This window comes from Phytophthora sojae, assembly GCF_000149755.1.
Source record: "Phytophthora sojae unplaced genomic scaffold PHYSOscaffold_5, whole genome shotgun sequence".
NCBI lineage: Eukaryota > Oomycota > Peronosporomycetes > Peronosporales > Peronosporaceae > Phytophthora > Phytophthora sojae.
This window is the reverse complement of record NW_009258119.1, coordinates 3,295,060-3,316,829: the sequence shown is the minus strand read 5'-3', so window position 1 is coordinate 3,316,829 and position 21,770 is coordinate 3,295,060. Positions and strand designations below refer to the sequence as shown.

The window sequence follows — 21,770 nt, the reverse complement described above, 5'->3', positions numbered from 1 at the left end:
TCGTACTCATTTTCGCAAATACCTTGTAAACCGATCACCGTAGCGATACATTCATCCACACTCGCGCTGGGACGAATGAGATCAAGAAAATATACCAGCTAGATGTCAAGAGGGGTCATCGTTTGACTTGACGTACCACGGATATAATCCTATTTGGTCTGCGATAGCAGCACTAACGTTGCTTCCTAAAGTTTCAAAACACTGCGGTGGAATCGCTCCATTAGCCTAAAAAGGGAGCCAATCACAATCGGAGACTATTGTCACCATCCAACCACCGAAAGCCTCCAATCCGCGACCGAACAAACCACGGTCACTTCGATCGATCCACGTGTATTGTAGCAGAGCGAAGCAAGGCAGGCCCATGTTCTTCTGCAGCGGGCCTCCGCGCACCTACGCGGTGGCGCGCGGGCGCGAGCGGCTGGAGGACGTGGCGGTGGCCATGCACCCGTCGCAGCGCGTGCTCGCGCGCGTCACGTCCTCGCGCGTGGCGCTGTGGAGCGCGTCGCTGGGGCTGGCGGGCACGGGGTGTCGTCTATTGGCGCGCTGTCGACGCGGCGGCCAGTGGATCGAGGCGCTGGAGGCGGAGGACGCTCAGGACGGGGAGGAGGGCAATGACGGACGTCTGCGGGAGAGCGCGTCCCGCCAGCTGTGGGCGGCGTGGGTCTCCGGGGACCGCCTGGCCGTCGTGGAGAAGGACTCGCAGGCCGTCGAGTTCTACGCCTTCGATGGGCTGCACAAGCTGCTGCAGCGCGCCGAGAGCCACGACAGCCACGCGGCCGAGGACCTTGCGGTGGACGCCAACGCCATGCTGGACCAGCCGTCGTTCGCCGAGCCGGAGCAGGAGGAGGCGGACAGCACAGCGGCGGCCATTGGCAAAGGGCTTCAACTTGCGGCCAAGTTCGTGGAGGACTACCCGCTCAACCAGGGCGCGAGTCAGAGCGACTACGACGACGTGGCCACCTCCATGAGCGCGGTGCCCGGCAGCAAGTACCTGTTCGTGGGCATGGCCAGCGGCATGATCAGCGTCGTGGAAGTGGCCGAGTCGTTGGACGGCAGCGACGGCTCGTCCTCCTCGTGGTTCAGCGCCGGCAGCGACGCCACTAAGATCTGGAAGATCGACGTGCGCACCCACCTGGCGGTGCCCGAGGACGCCGAGCCGCCGAGCTGCTACGATCTCACGTGCGCGTCAGCCGACCTGCCGTCCAAGATTGCGTCGCTGTATCTCGTGGCCAGCTTCGAAGGCGGCAAGTGCTTCATCATGCTGCTGTCTCCGGCACAGAAGAGTATCGACCAGCTGCTGTCACTGATTAACACAGAGAGGGAGACGGATGCCACGACGACGTCGTCGGGTAATGGTCGTTGCACGACCACCAAGTTGGACGCCAGCGGATCCAGGCTCGCACTCGGGTGGTCGGACGGCGGTGTGTCACTGTTTCGGCTATCGTTGAGAACTGCAGGGCCGATTGGGAAGGCGAAAAATGTTACGGATGATAATAAAGAGGTCAAGACGCAGTCCGCGCTGGCGCTGGCGCTGGAGCCCATTCGCGAGCTGAGCCTCGTGGCCTGGGGCTATACGCCCGAAGACGTCGGGTCTGTCACGGCGCTGGCGTGGTCGCACGACGGCCGGAGCATCGTCGTGGGCTACGAGCTGCGCGGGTTCTCACTTTTCTCCACCGACGGCTGCCGACTGATGTCGAGCTTGCCGCAGCACAACCAGGAGCGACCCGAGAAGATCGACGAGCACAACATCAAAGAAGTGTGCGCGTTCGGGGTGCACACGCTATTGTGGGCGCAGGAGAGCAACTCGCTGATCGTGGTGCCTCGTGGAGAGCAGTCGACCCAACTCGTCCAGCTGCCGGAAGACGAAATTTTGCGCGAAGTTGAAGAGGAGAACAACGTGGAGCTGACCGAGGCCTCGAATCTGTTCGAGACGGTGGAGGCCAGAGTGCAGAAGGGAGAAGATGGGCTGTGTCTGTCGCTGTCTGGAGCCCCCGGTCGCTGTGGTGCCTGGGTTCGAAGTGACAAGAGCTTTACGAAGCCAGCTGACGGCGGTGTGGGCCCAGCTGAAGCGTGCGGTCAGATTCAAGGTGGAGACCTGCTTGTAGGGATCAATGATGACTTGAAGGTGGTCAACCTGCCTTTCGAGCAGATTGTCAGCGTGATCAAGGAGCTGCCGGACAACGAAGAAGTGGCGCTTACATTCATGCGTCTGAAGTGGGAGGACGTCTTCCCTCTGGCTGTTGAGGCGCTGTCTGCGTCCGAGTTCATGGATGCGCACGGGATTCACATGCTGGAAGATGAGAACTTGTGTATTCGCGAGTACGCGCTGCGTATGCAGGCGCTGCATGGAGACTGTGATCTGGAAGAGCGCCCCCCTCTTATGGAGTTTGAGCGGCGTGCGAAGTTTGACGGGTGGGAGGCGATTCAGGGAACCTCAACTCGTGTGGCGAAACACAAGTATGTGAAGCTGTTGTTTGCGCTATTCCCAGTGTGGAATCCGAACCACTTCCTGAATGTAATCACGGAATACGGCAACGCAGTGCTCGCTCAGAAGCTTTACCTCGCGAAGCAGAAGAGGCTCAGGGAACTGCACGCCCACCGAGAACTCGTGAAGATGCGCAAGCGATCATCTATGGCCTTTGCTGAATTTGATTTCGCTAAAACCGTGCCGCTCTCTGGAGGTAAATCGTCTCATTTGGCCTTGCTTGAAAGCAAGAGTGTTCGCTTGGTGGCTGCGTCCTCACTTGACGATCCATGCGCGCTGACCTCTTGCGTGAACTGGAGTGTGCCAACTGAGTTCGAAAAGTGCTGCCCTCTCCGCCTTGTGGCTCTGAGTGCAAGCGGGAATCACATGGCAGTGGCTGGCCAAAGAGGCTTTTGCTTGCTGAATATTGTGACAGGAAAGTGGCGGATGTTCGGCAACGTGAACGATGAGCAGGACATGTTCGTGTATTCGCTGCTGTGGGTGGGCGAAGACGCGATTGTGGTGAACTTCACGCGATTTAGTGAGAAGCACCAGTCGCTGCACTTGCAGGCGTATCCTAGGAATCATCTGGATGAGGAATCGATTTTGGAGCAGTTGGTGTTCGCGCGTGAAGGCGATAACGCCGCGCGTAGTCGAGGAGCAGCAGCAGTATCAGGCGGGCGCTCTATCGGGGACGACGCTGACGACTGTTTCTACATCATGGATAGTGACAACGCGCAGAAGAATCTGTTTTGCGTGTCGAGGAGTGAATTATGGTGCTTTGACCTCAAGCACGGGGGCACCATTAAGCAGAACGACCTCAGAATGGAGATTCAGCTCAAGCGCCAAGTCAATTTGCCGTCACGGGTAGTGGAGTCCCAGCCCATTGGAACGTGCAGGCGAAACAGCATTCTGAATTTCGCGGTGCTGCCGCGATTCTTACATATTCAGGATGAAAAGTTGAGAGAGCAACAGCAGCGTAAGTATCAAGCAGAGCGCGAGCACGAGCAGGACGATGAAGGTTGGCTATCGAGCTTCGTGAACATGCTCGTGGGGGGCGAAGTTCCCGACCAGTACACACCGGAAGAAGTACTGCCGCGATTCGCATTCCTCGACAGTGCAGGTGATGTGATTGTGTGGGATCCAGAGAATCGGTCGCAACGATTATTGTGTTCCAACGTGAGTACAATGGCCAGACTATTCGTGACGCCACAGGCCTGCGCGTCATGGCCAGCTCCCTGCCGACTCATTTACGGATTGTACGGTCCTGAAGGCATGAGGGTGTGGCTACCGTTGTTAGACGGTGTATATATGACGCACACCAGGGCTTTTGAGCAGGACAGTCGTCGGCTGGAGACTTTCTTGGCTTGCCATGATCCTTTACGAGCGAAAACGTACGAGATTGAGTTTGGTACAGCACCTGCCACCGCTGAATTGTACGAGCAAGTTATCAGCGAGTACGGGATCGCGTTGGAAGGCTTCCTGTCCAGTGGAACTGGTGTTGGCTTGGGTACTGGTAGAATGCCCCTCAAGGACGGGTATACCAACATGCGTGGATGCGTGACGTCGGTGGACGATCCGTCTGCGAAGGATGGCATGCTGCGGTTTGACTTCGACGTGAAGGTGCTTGGTGCTGAACAAGCATTTGGACTGCTGGTCGGTGTATCACAAGATGTGTACGTGCCTTCGGGCGTGCTGCTCCCGTGCTACGACGTGTTTGCTCGTGTGCAGCCCATTTTCCACACGTTGCTGTGCTTCCTTGTCCAGAACGAGCAGCTTTCGTGGGCGCGTCTGGTGTTGGATGGCGTCCGCAAGCAGTTTGCCTTGTCTACTCCTACGCAGGAGCTTTTCCTTCACTCCATGCTGGAAGCGTGCTTCGCGAAGCGGTGTCCAGAGGACAAACTACACACTGCTATCCAGCTACTGCGTCCTGGGGAAGGAGAGCAGCAACCGGAGGTTGATATCGCGGAGTACTGCGAGATTGTAGCGCACGTGGCGCGTAAGAGCGAGCCATCACGCCTGAAGGTGCTGTTCCCTGCTGCAGGGGACCCCATGGATCTACTCGCGATCTGCCAACAACGATCAGAGCTACGCACGGCTGCGAACTTCTTGCTCATCTTGGAGGAGTGTTCAACGGCGTCAGGTTCATCGCTGCCTCTGCGAATGGAGAGTGCCGCTGAGCTGCTGAAGGAGTGCGTAGATCAAGAAGAGTGGGTGCTCGCGCAGCACGTCGTACGCGTCGCGCGCGATTGGGAGCACCCACAGTTCGATGATTCGTCGTACTCTCACCCGCTCCCTTCCGAGGACACCAAGCATAGCATTGATGAACAGCTCGCAGCTCTGGTTTGGGATAACCTCATGCGCGGCGAGTATGAGCGCGTGGTGTGGTGTGTCGAGGATCTGCAGGCGAAGCTGCCGCTCAAGTCACCTGAAGAGCGGCAGCAGGAGGAGGGCAGCGCAACTATTCTAGACCGGCTGTACCAGGTCTTCATCCAGGGCAACAAGCGGAGACAGCTCAGGTATGGAGCAACCAGCTATTGTTCTGTGTTGGATAGTAGCGTGCGTGCTGACGCTGTGACTTGACTCTTCTTGTGTTGACCGTTGAATTACAACGTAGGATCCTGCTGCAGGCTGTGACGGAGGCGCATTACGAGGAGTGGGTCGCGTGCATCAAGCACGTAATGGAGCAGTAGGGAGGGAGCGCGAAGGCGGTGGCCGATTCAAGCCGGAGAGCTGACAGCCCATGGAGCGGTGGCGGTGACAGCACAAACGCTGCTGCTGCTGGGCTGGACGCTAGAAGTACGGGGTCGTCGCCGTTAGCTGGCCGCTCTTTCTTGTAAGTGTGCGTGCCGTCTTGACGTGCCTAGAAGAATGAAACGGAGCACATCATGTAAGGCTGGTGTGGTTGGCTGTGCCATGGGCTCTGCAGGTGTATGTAGCTTCAAGTCTCCGTTGTACCGGATGTAGATCAGTGCGTGCCGCTTGAGCCCGCCGCATGCAGACGACCCACGCGTCGTCTTACAACGCGGCGACGAATAAGCCGCTCCATCCTGGCTCGTCCGCTAGTCGCCGCCGCGTCTGAAGGTGCCCTTGCAGGGAGGGAGCCCGTGCGTCGCTCATATAAATCATCGGGCCCCTCCCTCCGAAATATTACGGCGCGCGTCGCACGCGGCGACTTTCGTTTGCGCCCGGGTCGCGTCAGTCAGTGCCCTCAGAGGCCGAGGTGCAGGGAGGAAGAGGCTGTTGGTGTGACGCGAGCGAGGCGGATCTCAGTGCCATGGAGCTGGAAGCAGTCCGCGCGTTGGCGAGGGTGCAAGAAGAAGTCGCCGAGAGGCGGAGGGCTCCTGTAGTGCGCTCGAGCCTGTCCCCGCCGCTTGAGCCTTACGCCCCACAAAAGGCTTCCAAAGCTTCGAATCGATCCCGTGAGTCACCTTTCGCCAGTCTGCAGCGAGTGGGACGCCACGCGGGCTGAGCCTTTGGGTCGGCGCGACCAAGCAACGCCACCTCATTCGCACCCTCCGGGAGGGCCTCCCTCAATGACCGATGTTGTCGAAACAGTTGTTGAAGTTGATCCCCAATCTATGCGGGGCGTGTGTATTGATTCATCTAAGGCTATCGGGATATACTTATGGTACACTACGTCACTCAAAGGACGACACCACGGGTGCAGGTGGACATGGAGGAAATGCAGGCTCTAGCAGTCGGAGCTGTCCATGCAGTCCAGCGGCAGCCGAGCGAAGGCGCGGCCGGCCTCCGTGAGCTCGACGCTGATGCTGCTGCTGCTCTGGCTGAGCAGGGTCATGGCCGTGGCGGCGGCCTCGTCGTCGGTGGCGGCGACCGAGCGGCAAGCCGACGGTGAGCGGCTACGACTGCGGTCGCGGCTGGACGGCGAGCGACCGGCCTTGGCCCGCTCCAGCGCGCGCTCCTGGCGGATGCGCTGGGCGTCCTCGCGCGAGATGGCCGACCAATTGATGGCGTGCTTCTTGGACTTCATGAGGCGGTAGGGCCATACGATGCCGAGGCGCCGGCAGTTGCGCTTGATGGTGACGGTGGCCACGCCGAGCTGCTGCGCGGCCTCGCGCTGCGACATATGGAAGTACTTGGCCATCTCCTCGGTGGTGAAGTCGAACACGACGCGGCTCTTGCGGGCCTTCTTGGAGGGGCTGGCCGCGGGCTCGGCGCGCGCCTTGGCGGCGGTCATGGTGGGCGAGGCCAGCTGGCGCGACGGGGACGCCACCACGGGCGCGGCGAAGGTGTTGATGGTCATGGGCTGCTGCTGGTAGCCGAAGGCCGTCGAGCCGCAGTGCAGCGGGTGCGCAACACTGAACGTGCTGGGCACCGCGGCGCACGCGGAGAACGGAGGCATGCTGCTCATCATATTGGGCGGACGGGCGGAGGCAGGTCGGATCGGGCGGTGCTCGCTGGCGGGTGAATTCGCGAATGACTCGTTCCGACCGCGGCGCATTTCGGCCGGCCGGCCAGGATTCCGGGCGCAGGCGGGCCGGAGGCGGGGGCGAGCGGCGCTCCGGACGCACGGACTCCTCACTGATTAGCGCTGACACGAGCGGCGCTGGCGCCAACCGGCCACTGCGGCCGAGCGGATACTTTTCTCGCCGCGGCGCGCCATCGCCTGTCTCGCGCGAAATCTTAGTCCGCAGACATGGCCTCGCTGCGACTTGCTGCGCGCGTGCGGCCGGCGCCGCCTCTGGCCGCCTTCGTTCTGGCGACAAATGAGCCTGGCGAGCGGCACTTGACCCCTTTGAAGTTGGAATAAGAACGCCCTGGATCGCTTGAACACGCGCTCTTGCAGAGACCGGCGCGCGCGCCCGCGCTACACCCCGAAACGCTGGACCCACATGGCTGCACCCGCCCGAGGTGGACCTTACAAAGCCCAGCCTGCGAGCAGGCCACTGGGCCAGACCGGGGCTGCCTAACGTCGTCGCGGAAGTAGAAGCAGCTCCACACCGCGGCCAGTAGTAGGCAGGTAGATCGATCTTCTAGCAGCGGTGGCGGGCTCACTCAGCGCGACACATGGTTTGGCCGCTTGCGCGCGGCGTGGCTCGGGCCGAGGGCGCCTCGGATCGTTCTAGCCACACCCGCCTTCAACTTGCAGCCGAGCCTGCAGGCATTCGTGTCTCTGGGCCGCAAACTATATGGGATACCCGCCGCTAAAAATGTAGCAGACCCACGAATGCATCGTTCGTCTTCGGAGAAGCTGAGGGCGTTTCGGACGTCACGGGCGTCGCACGGTTGCAAGCTTGGATAAGAGGGTGCCACCCTGTCGAGGTGCCACTGCAGTCTCGGCGGAGGCCTACAGTATCCTATGCACTTCAACGTCAATAACCAGCAGCGAGCTTTGCGGCCGGCTGGCGGATTTTCGCCGTCTCCTTGGAGCGGGATCAGTGGGAATCTGGTTTGATCGAGCTCCTGCAAACCGTTCCTACGGTTTCGCGGTCACTGTTTGGCGCCGGAGCTGGCAGCTTGCGCGGTGGCAGTTCCAGGAACATCACTTTCGGGGCCACCGCACTCGGTTCAGCGCGCTCTGCTGTATTTTGCGTTCTTGCAACCCAGGCCTCGGTGTGTCTTACGATTCCTGCCATCCGAGCGTAACTCCGCGGCGCCCAAAACAGATAGCTTCAGCGGTGCAGGGGGCAAGACTGTGGCTGGAAACTTGGCTAGGAAAAGAGCTAGTAAACACGCGCAGTATCCCTTGACATTGATCATTTGTAGCTAGCCATCTCCTTCAGAAAGCAAATCGTTTTGGCTCGCTATTCTGCTGGTACAGTAATCTGCCTGAGTAAGGAACGCCTGATATATATAAAGACGCAGAATATATAAATTGATGTTAAGTTGAGTATACTTTTCCAATGTACTGATTTAGTTATTTCAAAATGAACTGAAGAGCAGCTTTACCTACGAGTCCGGAATGTGGCGTATGGTCGAAGCACCAACCTTTGACCAGGCATCCTCGCACCACAACAGCGCTGTCAACTGGTCGACCTCGTAGGGATTATCTAGCCCTTCACCAAGCCGGTCTAGAGCCTGCATCATCTTGCGGGATAGAATGTGTCGCTTAATACAATGAATAATCATCCTTGGTCCTTCTCCAGCGGCCGCCCCAGCAGGACTGCACTTGACTTGATTATGCGGCATATCGTTGTCTTTCCTGGGGCGGCCGGGAGGCTGAACTCCGTCATAGCCCACGCAGCCAGGCCCCTGTAGGAGAGAGCAGGTGTGCGGGCTGCCTTGTCGAGGATGCCCACTTTCTCAGACCAAGTGAGGCGGAGACGCTTGGACGGTGTGGACTTCATGGGTGGAGTGGGGGAGGAGGTGGGCTTGTGGGGCGAGGTGCAAAAGCAAAAGTGCGAGTCTACCACTACGGTACATGTAGTTTGAAGTCTAGTAAGATCGCTAAATGCGCGCCATTTTTCAAACGAGGGTGGAGAGCTGATGATTGGCACTGGATTTTTCACCTTAGTACCTCAGTACCTTGCACATCCCCCTATCGCCACATCGACTGGAAAATAATATTAAATATGTGAGGCTATTAGTTGTACACCCGTTCCTTATTCGGGCAGAATTCTGTACCGTACCAGCTGAATAACGAGCCAATGGTGCCAGTGATACCATTGCTTCGTAAGAGCTCGTTCAGAGGTGATGAAGGGCTGAAGCAGTAGCCGCATTTGTTGGAGTGAAGGTGCTTGGACGGCGCAGGAGCTGACATAAAGTATCAAATTAGCGCTAGGACTAACCTAAGTAGAAGGGTGGCCCGCTGGCAGCACTATAGATAGTGTCACACTATTAGTGTGTGGGTATGTGCCGGTCTCATTCTCTCTGTTGAAGCACCGTGATAGGCGTGCATTTTGCCGGAGCAAAATGCGGGCAACCACACTGAACTGAATGAGCAGACAAAGCAATGAATGGACGGCTCGCACTCGTTGGCACGCTTAATATTCTGTACAAAATGGTCCCGTTATCACATGATCGGAGCTTGACACAAAGCTCGAATAAGCTTTTCGGCGTCTGGACACATGCAGTCCATTCGACCGCGACGCAGTAACGAGCGGCGTGCCGCGTATCCTCCTCCAGCCAATTGGACAGCAGCGCTGTTTATCGCTTACTTCATTGGCCACGCAGCGATGCGGTGTCAAGTCGAAGCGTCCAGTTAATGCGTGGCTGTGCTGATAGTCACACGCGCGCTTGGTCCGACGCGCTATACGCTTTACAAGCGTTTAGTGTTTTCTGCCAACCTGCTGCTCGATCTTAGTGGCTAGCACCTCAATTGACTCGCGAATGCTACATGTATCTTGTGGAGCCCATCTCAAGCAAGAAGACATTGTTGATTTGGCTTGCGTTGGTATGACGAAGTCACTGCATCCGCTTTTAAGCTTGATGAATGTATTGGCCAAGTTGAGGTAAGCTGCTTGACCGCTTTCGTACGCAATGAATGACTCGCCCAGAGCTGGGTTTGCAGTTGAGGAAGAAGTTGACCATCGTCCCCTTCATATCCTGCTAATAAGGAAGATAAGGAGCTCCGCGCCTAACTCTCACCATAGTTCACGGGACGCACTCCAACAAGTTTTTTCTGCAGCGGCGACAAACGCTCGGACTCAAACTGCAGGCGGGTTTCATCCGAGGCGCTCATGGGCGACAACATCGCCAGCACATGCCCTATCAAACGGCCTTCGTACAAAGTGATGGCTTAGAGAGCGCAAAAGCCAAGTGTGCATACTTCTGTAGAAGATGACGAGTGGTAGGCTAGGGGGGGGGTATTGTGGATACTTTTTTTAAAACTTGTCCACTATGGCCCATTGCTTAAAAGCATTGGCCCATAGTGGACAAGTGCCCGGTATGCACCGATATCCAGTGTCTTCCAGCACTTCCTACCTATTCATTTGATCGGACCTGTGTGTAGGTTGTATTGTACCTTGTCCCTCTCCATTCCCCACAGAGGTCTATTCGCTTCGTATTCTAAATTGCTGCCTAAATTGTTGCGGATCTGTTCTTCTGCAGTTGACGAACAGCACTGGGTGAATTCACTTCGTGTGGGGCATTCATGAGCAGACGGACCAGTAGCACATGCAACACCACTTCTCAAAAGCGCGAGTAGATCATTTGATACCTTTTCAACTCAGTAAATACATGTAATGGAGACAAGAAAGTATCCGCGACGCGGGACTCAACCACGAAGGGCTTGGGGCCAACCGTTTAACATCCAGCGAGTGGCCATCACCATCGATATACCGACAGGGGACAGGGGATCGAGCGTCCATAAACATCCTGAAAGGCGCCCGACAGTATCCGCGTGGAGTCGGCCACGGACACGATTGGACCTTGGTGCAGCGAATGCGCGTGTCAACTGGACGCTTCGTCTTGATGTTACCTTGACCATTTGCCAATGACGAAAGATGGACACCGGACAACTGAGCGTCCTGCGGTCTGATTGGCTAGAGGGCGCGTCGCGCGGTGCAGTTGAGTTCGGAGTCCGAACTTCGGACACCACGCTCCGAGAAGCTTATTCAGACCTTGTGTCAAGCGGTTTTGTATCCACCAGACCCCCAGCGCGCGCGTGTCATCAAGGCAAGAGCACCACCAACTCGCTGCTTCGGCTCATTCGGTCCAGTCTGAGGGTGGACCATGCCCGTGTGCAGAGCATTTGCAGAGCTCGAGTCGGTCATTTCTTTTTTCAGAACCAGAGCAGATATCGTTTGCTTGTCAAGTGCGAGGAACAATGCGCTGCAGCTTGCAGTTTGCTCACTGAGCAATGCTCAGTGTAAATTAGCATAAAGTATCATAATGCTCAAATAACAGGCATTGTGCACCCGATCAAAACGCTTCGTGGACAGCTCGTGATTCGTATGCAATGGTGGCGTAGCCTAGAGTGGCAGTAGCAAAGCTTGTACAACACAAGGCGTGCTTGGTGGTGGTGGGGTGGGGTGGGCACGGGATCAGCGAGAGAAATGTGAGCCTTATATTTTCATTGCTCTCAGAGCATACACCGTGAGACCGTAATCTATCGCACAGCGGTAATAAGAGCCACGAAGTCGAGGTGAAAATCGGGAACTTTGCCTTGGACCCCGCTCATTCCTGTATTGTGATGTGTCCTTTGCGACCGACCTGACCCCGACTAAAGAGAATCCATCCAGCTAGCTAATGTCCACAGAGCATATTTCACATGGGTGTCAAGAAGCGATGGCCGCGAATGAATATCCAAGCGCGCGTGGATCCCTAAGTTTGCGGGCTGCGAATCACGCGCGCCAAGCACGCTTTTACTGGACAATTTGACCATTGCAGATCTAAAACTAGCCAACTCTTCCTGCCACAGTCTTGCCCCCTGCACCGCTGAAGCTATCTGTTTTGGGCGCCGCGGAGTTACGCTCGGATGGCAGGAATCGTAAGACACACCGAGGCCTGGGTTGCAAGAACGCAAAATACAGCAGAGCGCGCTGAACCGAGTGCGGTGGCCCCGAAAGTGATGTTCCTGGAACTGCCACCGCGCAAGCTGCCAGCTCCGGCGCCAAACAGTGACCGCGAAACCGTAGGAACGGTTTGCAGGAGCTCGATCAAACCAGATTCCCACTGATCCCGCTCCAAGGAGACGGCGAAAATCCGCCAGCCGGCCGCAAAGCTCGCTGCTGGTTATTGACGTTGAAGTGCATAGGATACTGTAGGCCTCCGCCGAGACTGCAGTGGCACCTCGACAGGGTGGCACCCTCTTATCCAAGCTTGCAACCGTGCGACGCCCGTGACGTCCGAAACGCCCTCAGCTTCTCCGAAGACGAACGATGCATTCGTGGGTCTGCTACATTTTTAGCGGCGGGTATCCCATATAGTTTGCGGCCCAGAGACACGAATGCCTGCAGGCTCGGCTGCAAGTTGAAGGCGGGTGTGGCTAGAACGATCCGAGGCGCCCTCGGCCCGAGCCACGCCGCGCGCAAGCGGCCAAACCATGTGTCGCGCTGAGTGAGCCCGCCACCGCTGCTAGAAGATCGATCTACCTGCCTACTACTGGCCGCGGTGTGGAGCTGCTTCTACTTCCGCGACGACGTTAGGCAGCCCCGGTCTGGCCCAGTGGCCTGCTCGCAGGCTGGGCTTTGTAAGGTCCACCTCGGGCGGGTGCAGCCATGTGGGTCCAGCGTTTCGGGGTGTAGCGCGGGCGCGCGCGCCGGTCTCTGCAAGAGCGCGTGTTCAAGCGATCCAGGGCGTTCTTATTCCAACTTCAAAGGGGTCAAGTGCCGCTCGCCAGGCTCATTTGTCGCCAGAACGAAGGCGGCCAGAGGCGGCGCCGGCCGCACGCGCGCAGCAAGTCGCAGCGAGGCCATGTCTGCGGACTAAGATTTCGCGCGAGACAGGCGATGGCGCGCCGCGGCGAGAAAAGTATCCGCTCGGCCGCAGTGGCCGGTTGGCGCCAGCGCCGCTCGTGTCAGCGCTAATCAGTGAGGAGTCCGTGCGTCCGGAGCGCCGCTCGCCCCCGCCTCCGGCCCGCCTGCGCCCGGAATCCTGGCCGGCCGGCCGAAATGCGCCGCGGTCGGAACGAGTCATTCGCGAATTCACCCGCCAGCGAGCACCGCCCGATCCGACCTGCCTCCGCCCGTCCGCCCAATATGATGAGCAGCATGCCTCCGTTCTCCGCGTGCGCCGCGGTGCCCAGCACGTTCAGTGTTGCGCACCCGCTGCACTGCGGCTCGACGGCCTTCGGCTACCAGCAGCAGCCCATGACCATCAACACCTTCGCCGCGCCCGTGGTGGCGTCCCCGTCGCGCCAGCTGGCCTCGCCCACCATGACCGCCGCCAAGGCGCGCGCCGAGCCCGCGGCCAGCCCCTCCAAGAAGGCCCGCAAGAGCCGCGTCGTGTTCGACTTCACCACCGAGGAGATGGCCAAGTACTTCCATATGTCGCAGCGCGAGGCCGCGCAGCAGCTCGGCGTGGCCACCGTCACCATCAAGCGCAACTGCCGGCGCCTCGGCATCGTATGGCCCTACCGCCTCATGAAGTCCAAGAAGCACGCCATCAATTGGTCGGCCATCTCGCGCGAGGACGCCCAGCGCATCCGCCAGGAGCGCGCGCTGGAGCGGGCCAAGGCCGGTCGCTCGCCGTCCAGCCGCGACCGCAGTCGTAGCCGCTCACCGTCGGCTTGCCGCTCGGTCGCCGCCACCGACGACGAGGCCGCCGCCACGGCCATGACCCTGCTCAGCCAGAGCAGCAGCAGCATCAGCGTCGAGCTCACGGAGGCCGGCCGCGCCTTCGCTCGGCTGCCGCTGGACTGCATGGACAGCTCCGACTGCTAGAGCCTGCATTTCCTCCATGTCCACCTGCACCCGTGGTGTCGTCCTTTGAGTGACGTAGTGTACCATAAGTATATCCCGATAGCCTTAGATGAATCAATACACACGCCCCGCATAGATTGGGGATCAACTTCAACAACTGTTTCGACAACATCGGTCATTGAGGGAGGCCCTCCCGGAGGGTGCGAATGAGGTGGCGTTGCTTGGTCGCGCCGACCCAAAGGCTCAGCCCGCGTGGCGTCCCACTCGCTGCAGACTGGCGAAAGGTGACTCACGGGATCGATTCGAAGCTTTGGAAGCCTTTTGTGGGGCGTAAGGCTCAAGCGGCGGGGACAGGCTCGAGCGCACTACAGGAGCCCTCCGCCTCTCGGCGACTTCTTCTTGCACCCTCGCCAACGCGCGGACTGCTTCCAGCTCCATGGCACTGAGATCCGCCTCGCTCGCGTCACACCAACAGCCTCTTCCTCCCTGCACCTCGGCCTCTGAGGGCACTGACTGACGCGACCCGGGCGCAAACGAAAGTCGCCGCGTGCGACGCGCGCCGTAATATTTCGGAGGGAGGGGCCCGATGATTTATATGAGCGACGCACGGGCTCCCTCCCTGCAAGGGCACCTTCAGACGCGGCGGCGACTAGCGGACGAGCCAGGATGGAGCGGCTTATTCGTCGCCGCGTTGTAAGACGACGCGTGGGTCGTCTGCATGCGGCGGGCTCAAGCGGCACGCACTGATCTACATCCGGTACAACGGAGACTTGAAGCTACATACACCTGCAGAGCCCATGGCACAGCCAACCACACCAGCCTTACATGATGTGCTCCGTTTCATTCTTCTAGGCACGTCAAGACGGCACGCACACTTACAAGAAAGAGCGGCCAGATAACGGCGACGACCCCGTACTTCTAGCGTCCAGCCCAGCAGCAGCAGCGTTTGTGCTGTCACCGCCACCGCTCCATGGGCTGTCAGCTCTCCGGCTTGAATCGGCCACCGCCTTCGCGCTCCCTCCCTACTGCTCCATTACGTGCTTGATGCACGCGACCCACTCCTCGTAATGCGCCTCCGTCACAGCCTGCAGCAGGATCCTACGTTGTAATTCAACTGTCAACACAAGAAGAGTCAAGTCACAGCGTTAGCACGCACGCTACTATCCAACACAGAACAATAGCTGGTTGCTCCATACCTGAGCTGTCTCCGCTTGTTGCCCTGGACGAAGACCTGGTACAGCCGGTCCAGAATAGTTGCGCTGCCCTCCTCCTGCTGCCGCTCTTCAGATGACTTGAGCGGCAGTTTCGCCTGCACATCCTCGACACACCACACCACGCGCTCATACTCGCCGCGACCAGAGCTGCGAGCTGCTCGTCAACGCAACGAGACTATGAACTGCAAAATCATGGCTATTTCTGATGCAGCACGTGAACCCTGGGGGGGGCTACGAAGTTCGTTGTCGCCATTCAGTGTCCCCTACGCAGGACGGACGCTCTTCATGCAATTCAAGACATTTGTCAACGGTAGTTGTCTTTATTTTAGGCGCGACGGTCTCAATTCGTGAGCGTTGTGAGCGAAACGGGCCTCGCATCTCTATTGCTGGAAGCCTTCTCAGCCCATTTCGTTGCCATTCGTGTTTTGCTCCGTTAACCACCACGATGTATGCCAGCGTCCTCCACCCACCAAACATCCAGCTCCTTAGCGACGCGGTTATCAGCGGCATAGTGCAGTATACCAAGCGAGCAAGAAGGGTCTACACGGAGGAGGAGCGACCCAAGAGGAACGAGCTGCAGCGTCACTGTGAACAGGGACAAATGCATGGAACACTATCAACGAATTGGGAGGGGCATTGTGGTGCACCAGAAGATGAGGACGTGGCAGCAACGGAGGATTGCTCCGCTACAATAGGCAAGAGGAAGCGTGCCGAGACCCCGACAGATTCTTCGTATAGACCCCTCCAACATCCTCCGCGTGATCCCCAAGAGACTCAGCAGACCGTTAGACCCATGACGACTGGAGAGGAAGAAACTGAAGCACTGCAGCTTCATCGAACCCAGCGCCGGGAAATCCAAAGACGCTACAGAGCCAAACAGAAGAACCATCTCGAGACCCTCGAGAAGGAAACGCAGCAGCTTCGTCGTGAGATCGCGGCGCTCGAAAGCCGTCGTCGTGGTAACCAGACGAAGGAGGACATCTGGAACGTGGCAGCACAATACTTTGACCTCTTCCGTCGTGGTACTCAACTGAAGCCGCGCTTCAACGCCATGGCAGCTACGATTAGCGACAATCAGACAGCGCTCAACGACGGGTACGCCACTGAGGCTGCGCGGAGAAGCTGGTGTTTCTCCCAGAGGTTCGATGACTTCGAAGTGGAGCCTTTCGGCTTGAAAAGGATGGAGAACGGGTCCGTGACCATCGCCACGAGGACAAGCGTGACCCTCACCGAGAGAACGCTACGCAAAGTGTTCCCGCACCTTTGTGCCTCACACGACGGGCGACACCTGCGAGATAGACTGCTGGGTCAACGGATCGTCATGCACGGCTCGACGTACTTCCAGTGGGATAGCGACAGTGGCCGCGTGGTGAACGTGATCGCTCAGAGCGATATGCTGACACCTATGCTGCACCTTTTGGGGAGTTTGGAGGACGTTGCATTTGTGTTTGACAAGGCACTGGTATCTCCCGACTTCCAGTGGAAGCCGGCCTCTGCGTAAAGCCACTGGTGGGATGACATCAGGAAGAAGAAGTCGGTATTTGAAACCTTTAGCTTTCGCTTCTTATGAATAAGCTTTATTTTTTTTTTAATAAATTCTCTTGGGTGCTACTTAATTGCGAGTACACTTCACTGACTTCCGAGTAATTTCACTCAAGTCTTATTTGTGACTTAGGAAAGACGCCACAGAAAGCCATGCCACCCTGAACTAGACCAAAATAAGGCACGCTATGAATGCATCTGGGGAAGTAACGCATCGAATCACTTGTGCGGATGCGAGCAAGCAAATAGAGAATTTAAGCGTTACCTAGCAGAAAACAAAAGAACACATCTTCTTATGGGCTTGTAGCACGTTATTTACGTTCCTGAATGACATCCCAACAAGCAACGCCTTTGGAGAAGAGTCAGTAGTAGCAAGTTGATGCAGTGCTCGCGTTCAAATGAAGTTTATGTACTCGAAAGTCCGAGTACATTACTCGTTACTCGAAAATCCTTGAAATGTACTCGAAAGTAAGGACAACCCAATTCTCGTTCGTCTTCGAAGATGTTGATGAATCTACTGGAGCAACGCAAATAGCTACAATGGGCCCAGGGCCATGCGAACTGTAGCACGACGTTGGAGTGATCCTGTACCTTTAAAGTTGCACATAGGCTAACGTTCTGTAACGTCAACGTGGCACGAGTGACTCATGATGAGTCGTGCATGCACCACGAGAGCAAGAGAGGAGGAAGTCCATCATGGGTCAAGCTGACCAGGTCGTCACCATTTTGGTTGTTAGCAAACGCGGCGTTGGACATCGCGGCATCGCGCTGGAGCAACACTCGCCATCGTAACGCGAAGCTGGATGACTCCAGTTGGCGTATTTGCCTTGTGGGCTGTCTCCCTTCGACTGCGGCCGAAAAGGGGCTCCGAAGACCCCTCGGAGCTCATTTTTCGCTCATACACGTACAGTTTAGCCGACTACTGCGCCCAACGCACCACGCTACGTCGAACGATAGCAATCCAATTGCTAGTACTTGTAGTGCAGCAAGGTATAACGCGAAGTCGGATGACACCCAACGCACCATAAAACAAGTCAGATCATTGATACATTCGGAGGAGACACACTGCTGTCCTCTACTTTAGGTGTACTGCCGTTCATTTCCGAATCGGCCCAATACCCCCCAAGCAAAAAACACAAGTCCGAAAGTCGAAAGGCGGGAGCTATGCAGGCGACGCACATGCTACTCTTGCTCTTGTTTGCATTCATTATAAGCCCTGGCATTATTGCAGCCAACGAGGACCAGCATGGCATCATACGCCACCGCTTACTCAAGTTCCCTACCACGGATGGAACCTCGCCACAACAAGGCGACAACCCCACCGATACCTTGCCGAGAGTGGAGATCGAAGAGAGAGCGTTCCTGTCCTCAGCTGCAGCGAGAGTCAAAGGTCTATTCAAGAAGAACTCTGGTCTAAGCAGCCAGCTCGCTAGTACGCGCAAGAATGCCGACATTGTCGCGGCTGTGGAGAACATGCCAATCGCGAAGAAGCTGGACACCGCCATGAAGAAGGACCCGAGTTTTGTTAAAGGGCTGAGCAAGGACCCTGAATTGATCGAGAACTTGGCGAAGAACCCTCCAATTGGGAGAGTTTCGAGGATGCTGGAGAAAAAGCACCTCAAGGTCTCAAAGCGCAAACTCAAACAACTTCGGGCTGCTGCTGACGGCGACGAGTACCTACGCGCCAATCTAGAGGCAATGGATGTTATGGACGATATGATACTCAAGCCGGCTGCGTACGTGCTACTCGCTGTGATCGCCCTCATCGCCTTAGGCTTTGGAATCTCATTCCTACCGCAGCTCCTAACAGAAACAAAGTAACCAACTCAGGTCGGCGGAGTGCTTGTACCGATAAGACTGCACCATGGTCAAACATATTCTTTTAACCACATTTGAAAGCCTCTACCACTGATTTAAGCTACACAGATGACCAATCAGCGCGGGCCGCGGTTCGCGGACCGTGCGGCCATACATTTGCAAGGCAAAGGCGGTCAACCATGGAGCTCATGCCGGTCCTTGAACCGAGTGACGACGGCCAGGTCGCCGCTGTAGACGAACAACACGCCAAGCCGCCGGAGGACGACGCGGTCAATGCGGTCAACGTCAACGTGGCGCCCACGATCGAGGAGGCCGTGGCCGCGGCCGCGCAGGCCGAGCCGCACCACGTCGAAGACGTCGCCCTACCGGCCTCCGTGTCCGTTGGGCTCGGCCGGCGCCGCGGGCGCAGCGGCCGCCTGGGCGGCGACAAGGCCGAGGCGGCCATGGTGCTGCCCAGCTTCATCTGGGACTACTTCGTCAAGGACGCCAGCGGCAAGTTCGTCATCTGCACGCTGTGCCCCGCGCAGACCACGCGCTTCGCCTACTCGGGCGGCACCAGCACCATGAACCGCCACCTGCGCAAGAAGCACCACAAGTACGCGCCGGGCAAGTGCGCGGCCGACTACGAGTACCCGCGCGGCCTGCACCGCCGCCAGCTGCAGCAGCAGCTCCAGAGCCTCGCGTCACCCGCGGGCGGGGCCGTGGCCTCGGCCGCCTCGGCCGGCCTGCTGCTGCCGTCGGACACGGCCGGCGTGCTGGGCAGTCTGTCGCCCGGCGAGCCGCTCGGGGGCAAGCAGCGGCATCAGCTACTGGAGCTGCGCACGGCCCGCCGGCGCGCGGCCAGTGGAGGCGCCGCGGCGTCAAAGAGGAGGAAGCTCGTGGTGGACCAGGCCGAGCAGGCCGCCGCCATTGGGGCCGCGGCCAGCGCGACACTCGGAGTTGCGGCCACGGAGTTCGACCCGGCCGGCTTTGTGACGCTGCCCGGCACGACGGCCGGGGCGGCCACGTCGGGCGCACTGCAGTTCCCGGCGGGATTCGAGCTGAACGATGCGGCCATCGAGTTGGACCAGAGGTTCTTCGACTATTCTACTCTAGCCGGCGCCGGCCCGACTGGCGGAGTGCTGCGCGGGCGGCGACACAGCTCAAGTATTAGCGGGAATAGTGGCGCTGGCGCGGTGAACGCCAGTGTGAACAATGCGACCAACCAGAAGATCCTGACACATCGGCTGCTCAAGTACCTGATAGCACAGTACGAGCCGCTGGACGTCTCGCACATGGGAACCGAGCTAGGCATGCTGCTGTTCGGCGGATCTACGGAGTGGCCCACCCCTGGACTCAACTTTGGCTATGGCGGGGCGCTCGGATTCGGCGGCGCCGGCATGGGTGGCCCCTTGCCTAAACTGCCGTCCGAGGACACCATCAAGCTGGCGTTGGCCAATCTGTACTACTCGCAGCGAGAGATTTTGAAGGAGGTGATGGCCGATGTGGAGGTGCTGAGCCTGTCGCTGAATAATTGGACGTCTGCATTTGGACAAAATGTGCTCACGGTGAGCGGCCACTGGATCTCGCGCGGCTTCCGGCGTCGCGACTGTGTGCTGGAGGTGTACGTGCTGCCTCTGGATGAACGCGTGAACACTATCGCGCTGCTTCGAGACGTCATGGACAAGTGGGAGATTCCGTCATCTAAAGTTGCAGCCTTAACGATGCGCCCACATACGCCTACCATCAACAACTCACAAGAAAACGACACCGACAGCCCAAGAACAGCCGCTGAAGCTCAGGCAGAAGCAGAGGCCGAAGCGAACGCAATTCACAGCGAATACCCGGGCCTGGCAGTCGTACGATGCTTTGTGGAGGAGCTTGAAGGCGCCGTGTCCAGTGGTTTGCGCGAGTGTGCAGATCTTACGCGTCGTTGCCGCAACTACGTTTCCTATTTCATCCAGAATCCGTCGGAGTACCAGATTTTCCTCGCTTTGCAGCGCAGTATGGGCGAGGAGGCCTCTGCTGCCTCTGCAGCGTCAGCTCAAGCAGCATCCATTGCGGCCACGGCGGACGGGGTCAGTGTGAGTATTGCCGAGGGTGGAAACAGTACGATGGGCGACGAGTTGGACGGTGTCAAGGACGGCCAAAGCACGGATGTGACAGCAGAGGATGGGACGTCTTCATCCCAGAACGCTACGTCTGCACCCCCAGCTTCCGCATCAAGTAGCAACAGTGGCGAGGCGTTGCCTGTAATCTGCGACTTCGATGACCGCTGGAACTCGACGACCCAAATGATGTGTCGAATTGTGCAGCTGGAGCCCATGCTGCTGCGGTACAAGACTGGACTGGAAAGTGACACGAACCCAGCCCGCAGACCAATGCAGTTGCGTTTTGTGTGCTGCGAGTTGTCATCTGAGGAGTGGGCATCGCTAAAGCAACTCGCGCGGCTACTGGACCCTATTGAGGGATTGGTTCACGTGTCTCCGCTGGCTTATCCGGGCTTGTCGATCGTGTATCCGCTGCTGCACTCGCTGAAGAAGCATCTAGCTGATGCCGGGACGTGGGTGACAGACCCGCTGGTCGCGACGGTGAGGCATACAATCGTCAACAACCTCAATATGGACCTCTGCTCGTCAGGCCAAGCCCCGTCGTCCCCATACTTGTCGTGTTTACTGGATCCGCGGTTCAAGTCGCTGCCGTTTCTCCCTCCGTCGGAGAAGGAGGGACTCGTTGAATCGCTCTACCTGCTGCTTGGGGTGAATGACAAGGACGACAGTGTTGATGATGATGGCCAAGCGCAGCACGTTCCTGCAACGGAAGAAGACCAGACCGAGGAGCACAAGAAGCAGGATCAGAACGGCAAAGACTCCTCAGCCCCAGCAGGAAGTGCCTCTCTCGCCAACAAGAAGACAGCAGCGCTTCTACACGAGTTCTTCCCGCTGGACGAACCAGCTACCGAGCTGGACAAGCTCAAGACGCAGGTGCAGCAGTATCTGGATTCACCATCGTTGCCCGCCACGGACGAGTCTGAGCACGACCCGCTGGAGTGGTGGAGTCGGTACCAGCGGTTGTTCCCATCGCTGGCCCGCCTTGCCAAGAAGTATCTCTGTATTAGTGCCGTGTCCACACCGTTCCAAGAGGCCTTCACTAACTACGGCCAATTGATGCGGGAGAAGAAAGCTCGTCTGGATATCGAAGTGGCGGCCCAGGTGCTCTTCTGTCGCAGTGTTTCTCGGATTCCCGAGATGGAACGTATCGGCGTATAAAGAGAAGAAGACAAGCTGTTGTTGGATTCTCAATTTTTAAATCAAAAGCTGCTTGATGGTTGCAATGGTATAATACTGTAGTTTCTGATCTCCACCAACATTGGTTCATCCCAGTGTTAGGCGGGCGTTCCGAGTCGGAACTTCCGACTGCTCTCTTACGAACACAATCGAGAATCAATCACTGTTCAATCAAGTGTTTATGGGGATTACAGTCATC

General features: G+C 57.9%; 8 protein-coding genes across 8 annotated transcripts; 6 read left to right on the top strand and 2 right to left on the bottom strand.

Moving 5' to 3' along the window:
- Nucleotides 1–361: 361 nt before the first annotated feature.
- Nucleotides 362–5,047, top strand: PHYSODRAFT_301896 (hypothetical protein; the record flags this gene model as incomplete). The annotated part of the gene is made up of 1 exon (XM_009530797.1): nt 362–5,047. One exon carries the CDS (start codon nt 362–364, stop codon nt 5,045–5,047), a length of 4,686 nt encoding a protein of 1,561 aa, XP_009529092.1.
- A 1,111-nt stretch (nt 5,048–6,158) lies between these two features.
- Nucleotides 6,159–6,842, bottom strand: PHYSODRAFT_561160 (hypothetical protein; the record flags this gene model as incomplete). The annotated part of the gene is made up of 1 exon (XM_009530796.1): nt 6,159–6,842. The coding sequence occupies one exon, from the start codon at nt 6,840–6,842 to the stop codon at nt 6,159–6,161; it is 684 nt and encodes a 227-aa protein (XP_009529091.1).
- A 1,535-nt stretch (nt 6,843–8,377) lies between these two features.
- Nucleotides 8,378–8,775, bottom strand: PHYSODRAFT_506402 (hypothetical protein; the record flags this gene model as incomplete). The annotated part of the gene is made up of 2 exons (XM_009530795.1): nt 8,378–8,455; nt 8,593–8,775. 2 exons carry the CDS (start codon nt 8,773–8,775, stop codon nt 8,378–8,380), a joined length of 261 nt encoding a protein of 86 aa, XP_009529090.1.
- Nucleotides 8,776–12,317: 3,542 nt separating this feature from the next.
- PHYSODRAFT_351501 (hypothetical protein) lies at nt 12,318–13,752 on the top strand (the record flags this gene model as incomplete). The annotated part of the gene is made up of 3 exons (XM_009530794.1): nt 12,318–12,339; nt 12,778–12,886; nt 12,924–13,752. 3 exons carry the CDS (start codon nt 12,318–12,320, stop codon nt 13,750–13,752), a joined length of 960 nt encoding a protein of 319 aa, XP_009529089.1.
- Nucleotides 13,753–15,798: 2,046 nt separating this feature from the next.
- Nucleotides 15,799–16,431, top strand: PHYSODRAFT_447819 (hypothetical protein; the record flags this gene model as incomplete). Its single annotated transcript, XM_009530793.1, has 1 exon — nt 15,799–16,431. A coding segment is annotated over one exon (633 nt), but the record flags the coding sequence as incomplete, so codon positions are not given.
- A 1,220-nt stretch (nt 16,432–17,651) lies between these two features.
- PHYSODRAFT_286298 (hypothetical protein) lies at nt 17,652–18,308 on the top strand (the record flags this gene model as incomplete). The annotated part of the gene is made up of 1 exon (XM_009530792.1): nt 17,652–18,308. One exon carries the CDS (start codon nt 17,652–17,654, stop codon nt 18,306–18,308), a length of 657 nt encoding a protein of 218 aa, XP_009529087.1.
- A 185-nt stretch (nt 18,309–18,493) lies between these two features.
- On the top strand, nt 18,494–19,852 carry PHYSODRAFT_507768 (hypothetical protein; the record flags this gene model as incomplete). Its single annotated transcript, XM_009530791.1, has 1 exon — nt 18,494–19,852. A coding segment is annotated over one exon (1,359 nt), but the record flags the coding sequence as incomplete, so codon positions are not given.
- A 1,455-nt stretch (nt 19,853–21,307) lies between these two features.
- Nucleotides 21,308–21,505, top strand: PHYSODRAFT_416065 (hypothetical protein; the record flags this gene model as incomplete). Its single annotated transcript, XM_009530790.1, has 1 exon — nt 21,308–21,505. A coding segment is annotated over one exon (198 nt), but the record flags the coding sequence as incomplete, so codon positions are not given.
- Nucleotides 21,506–21,770: the final 265 nt, after the last annotated feature.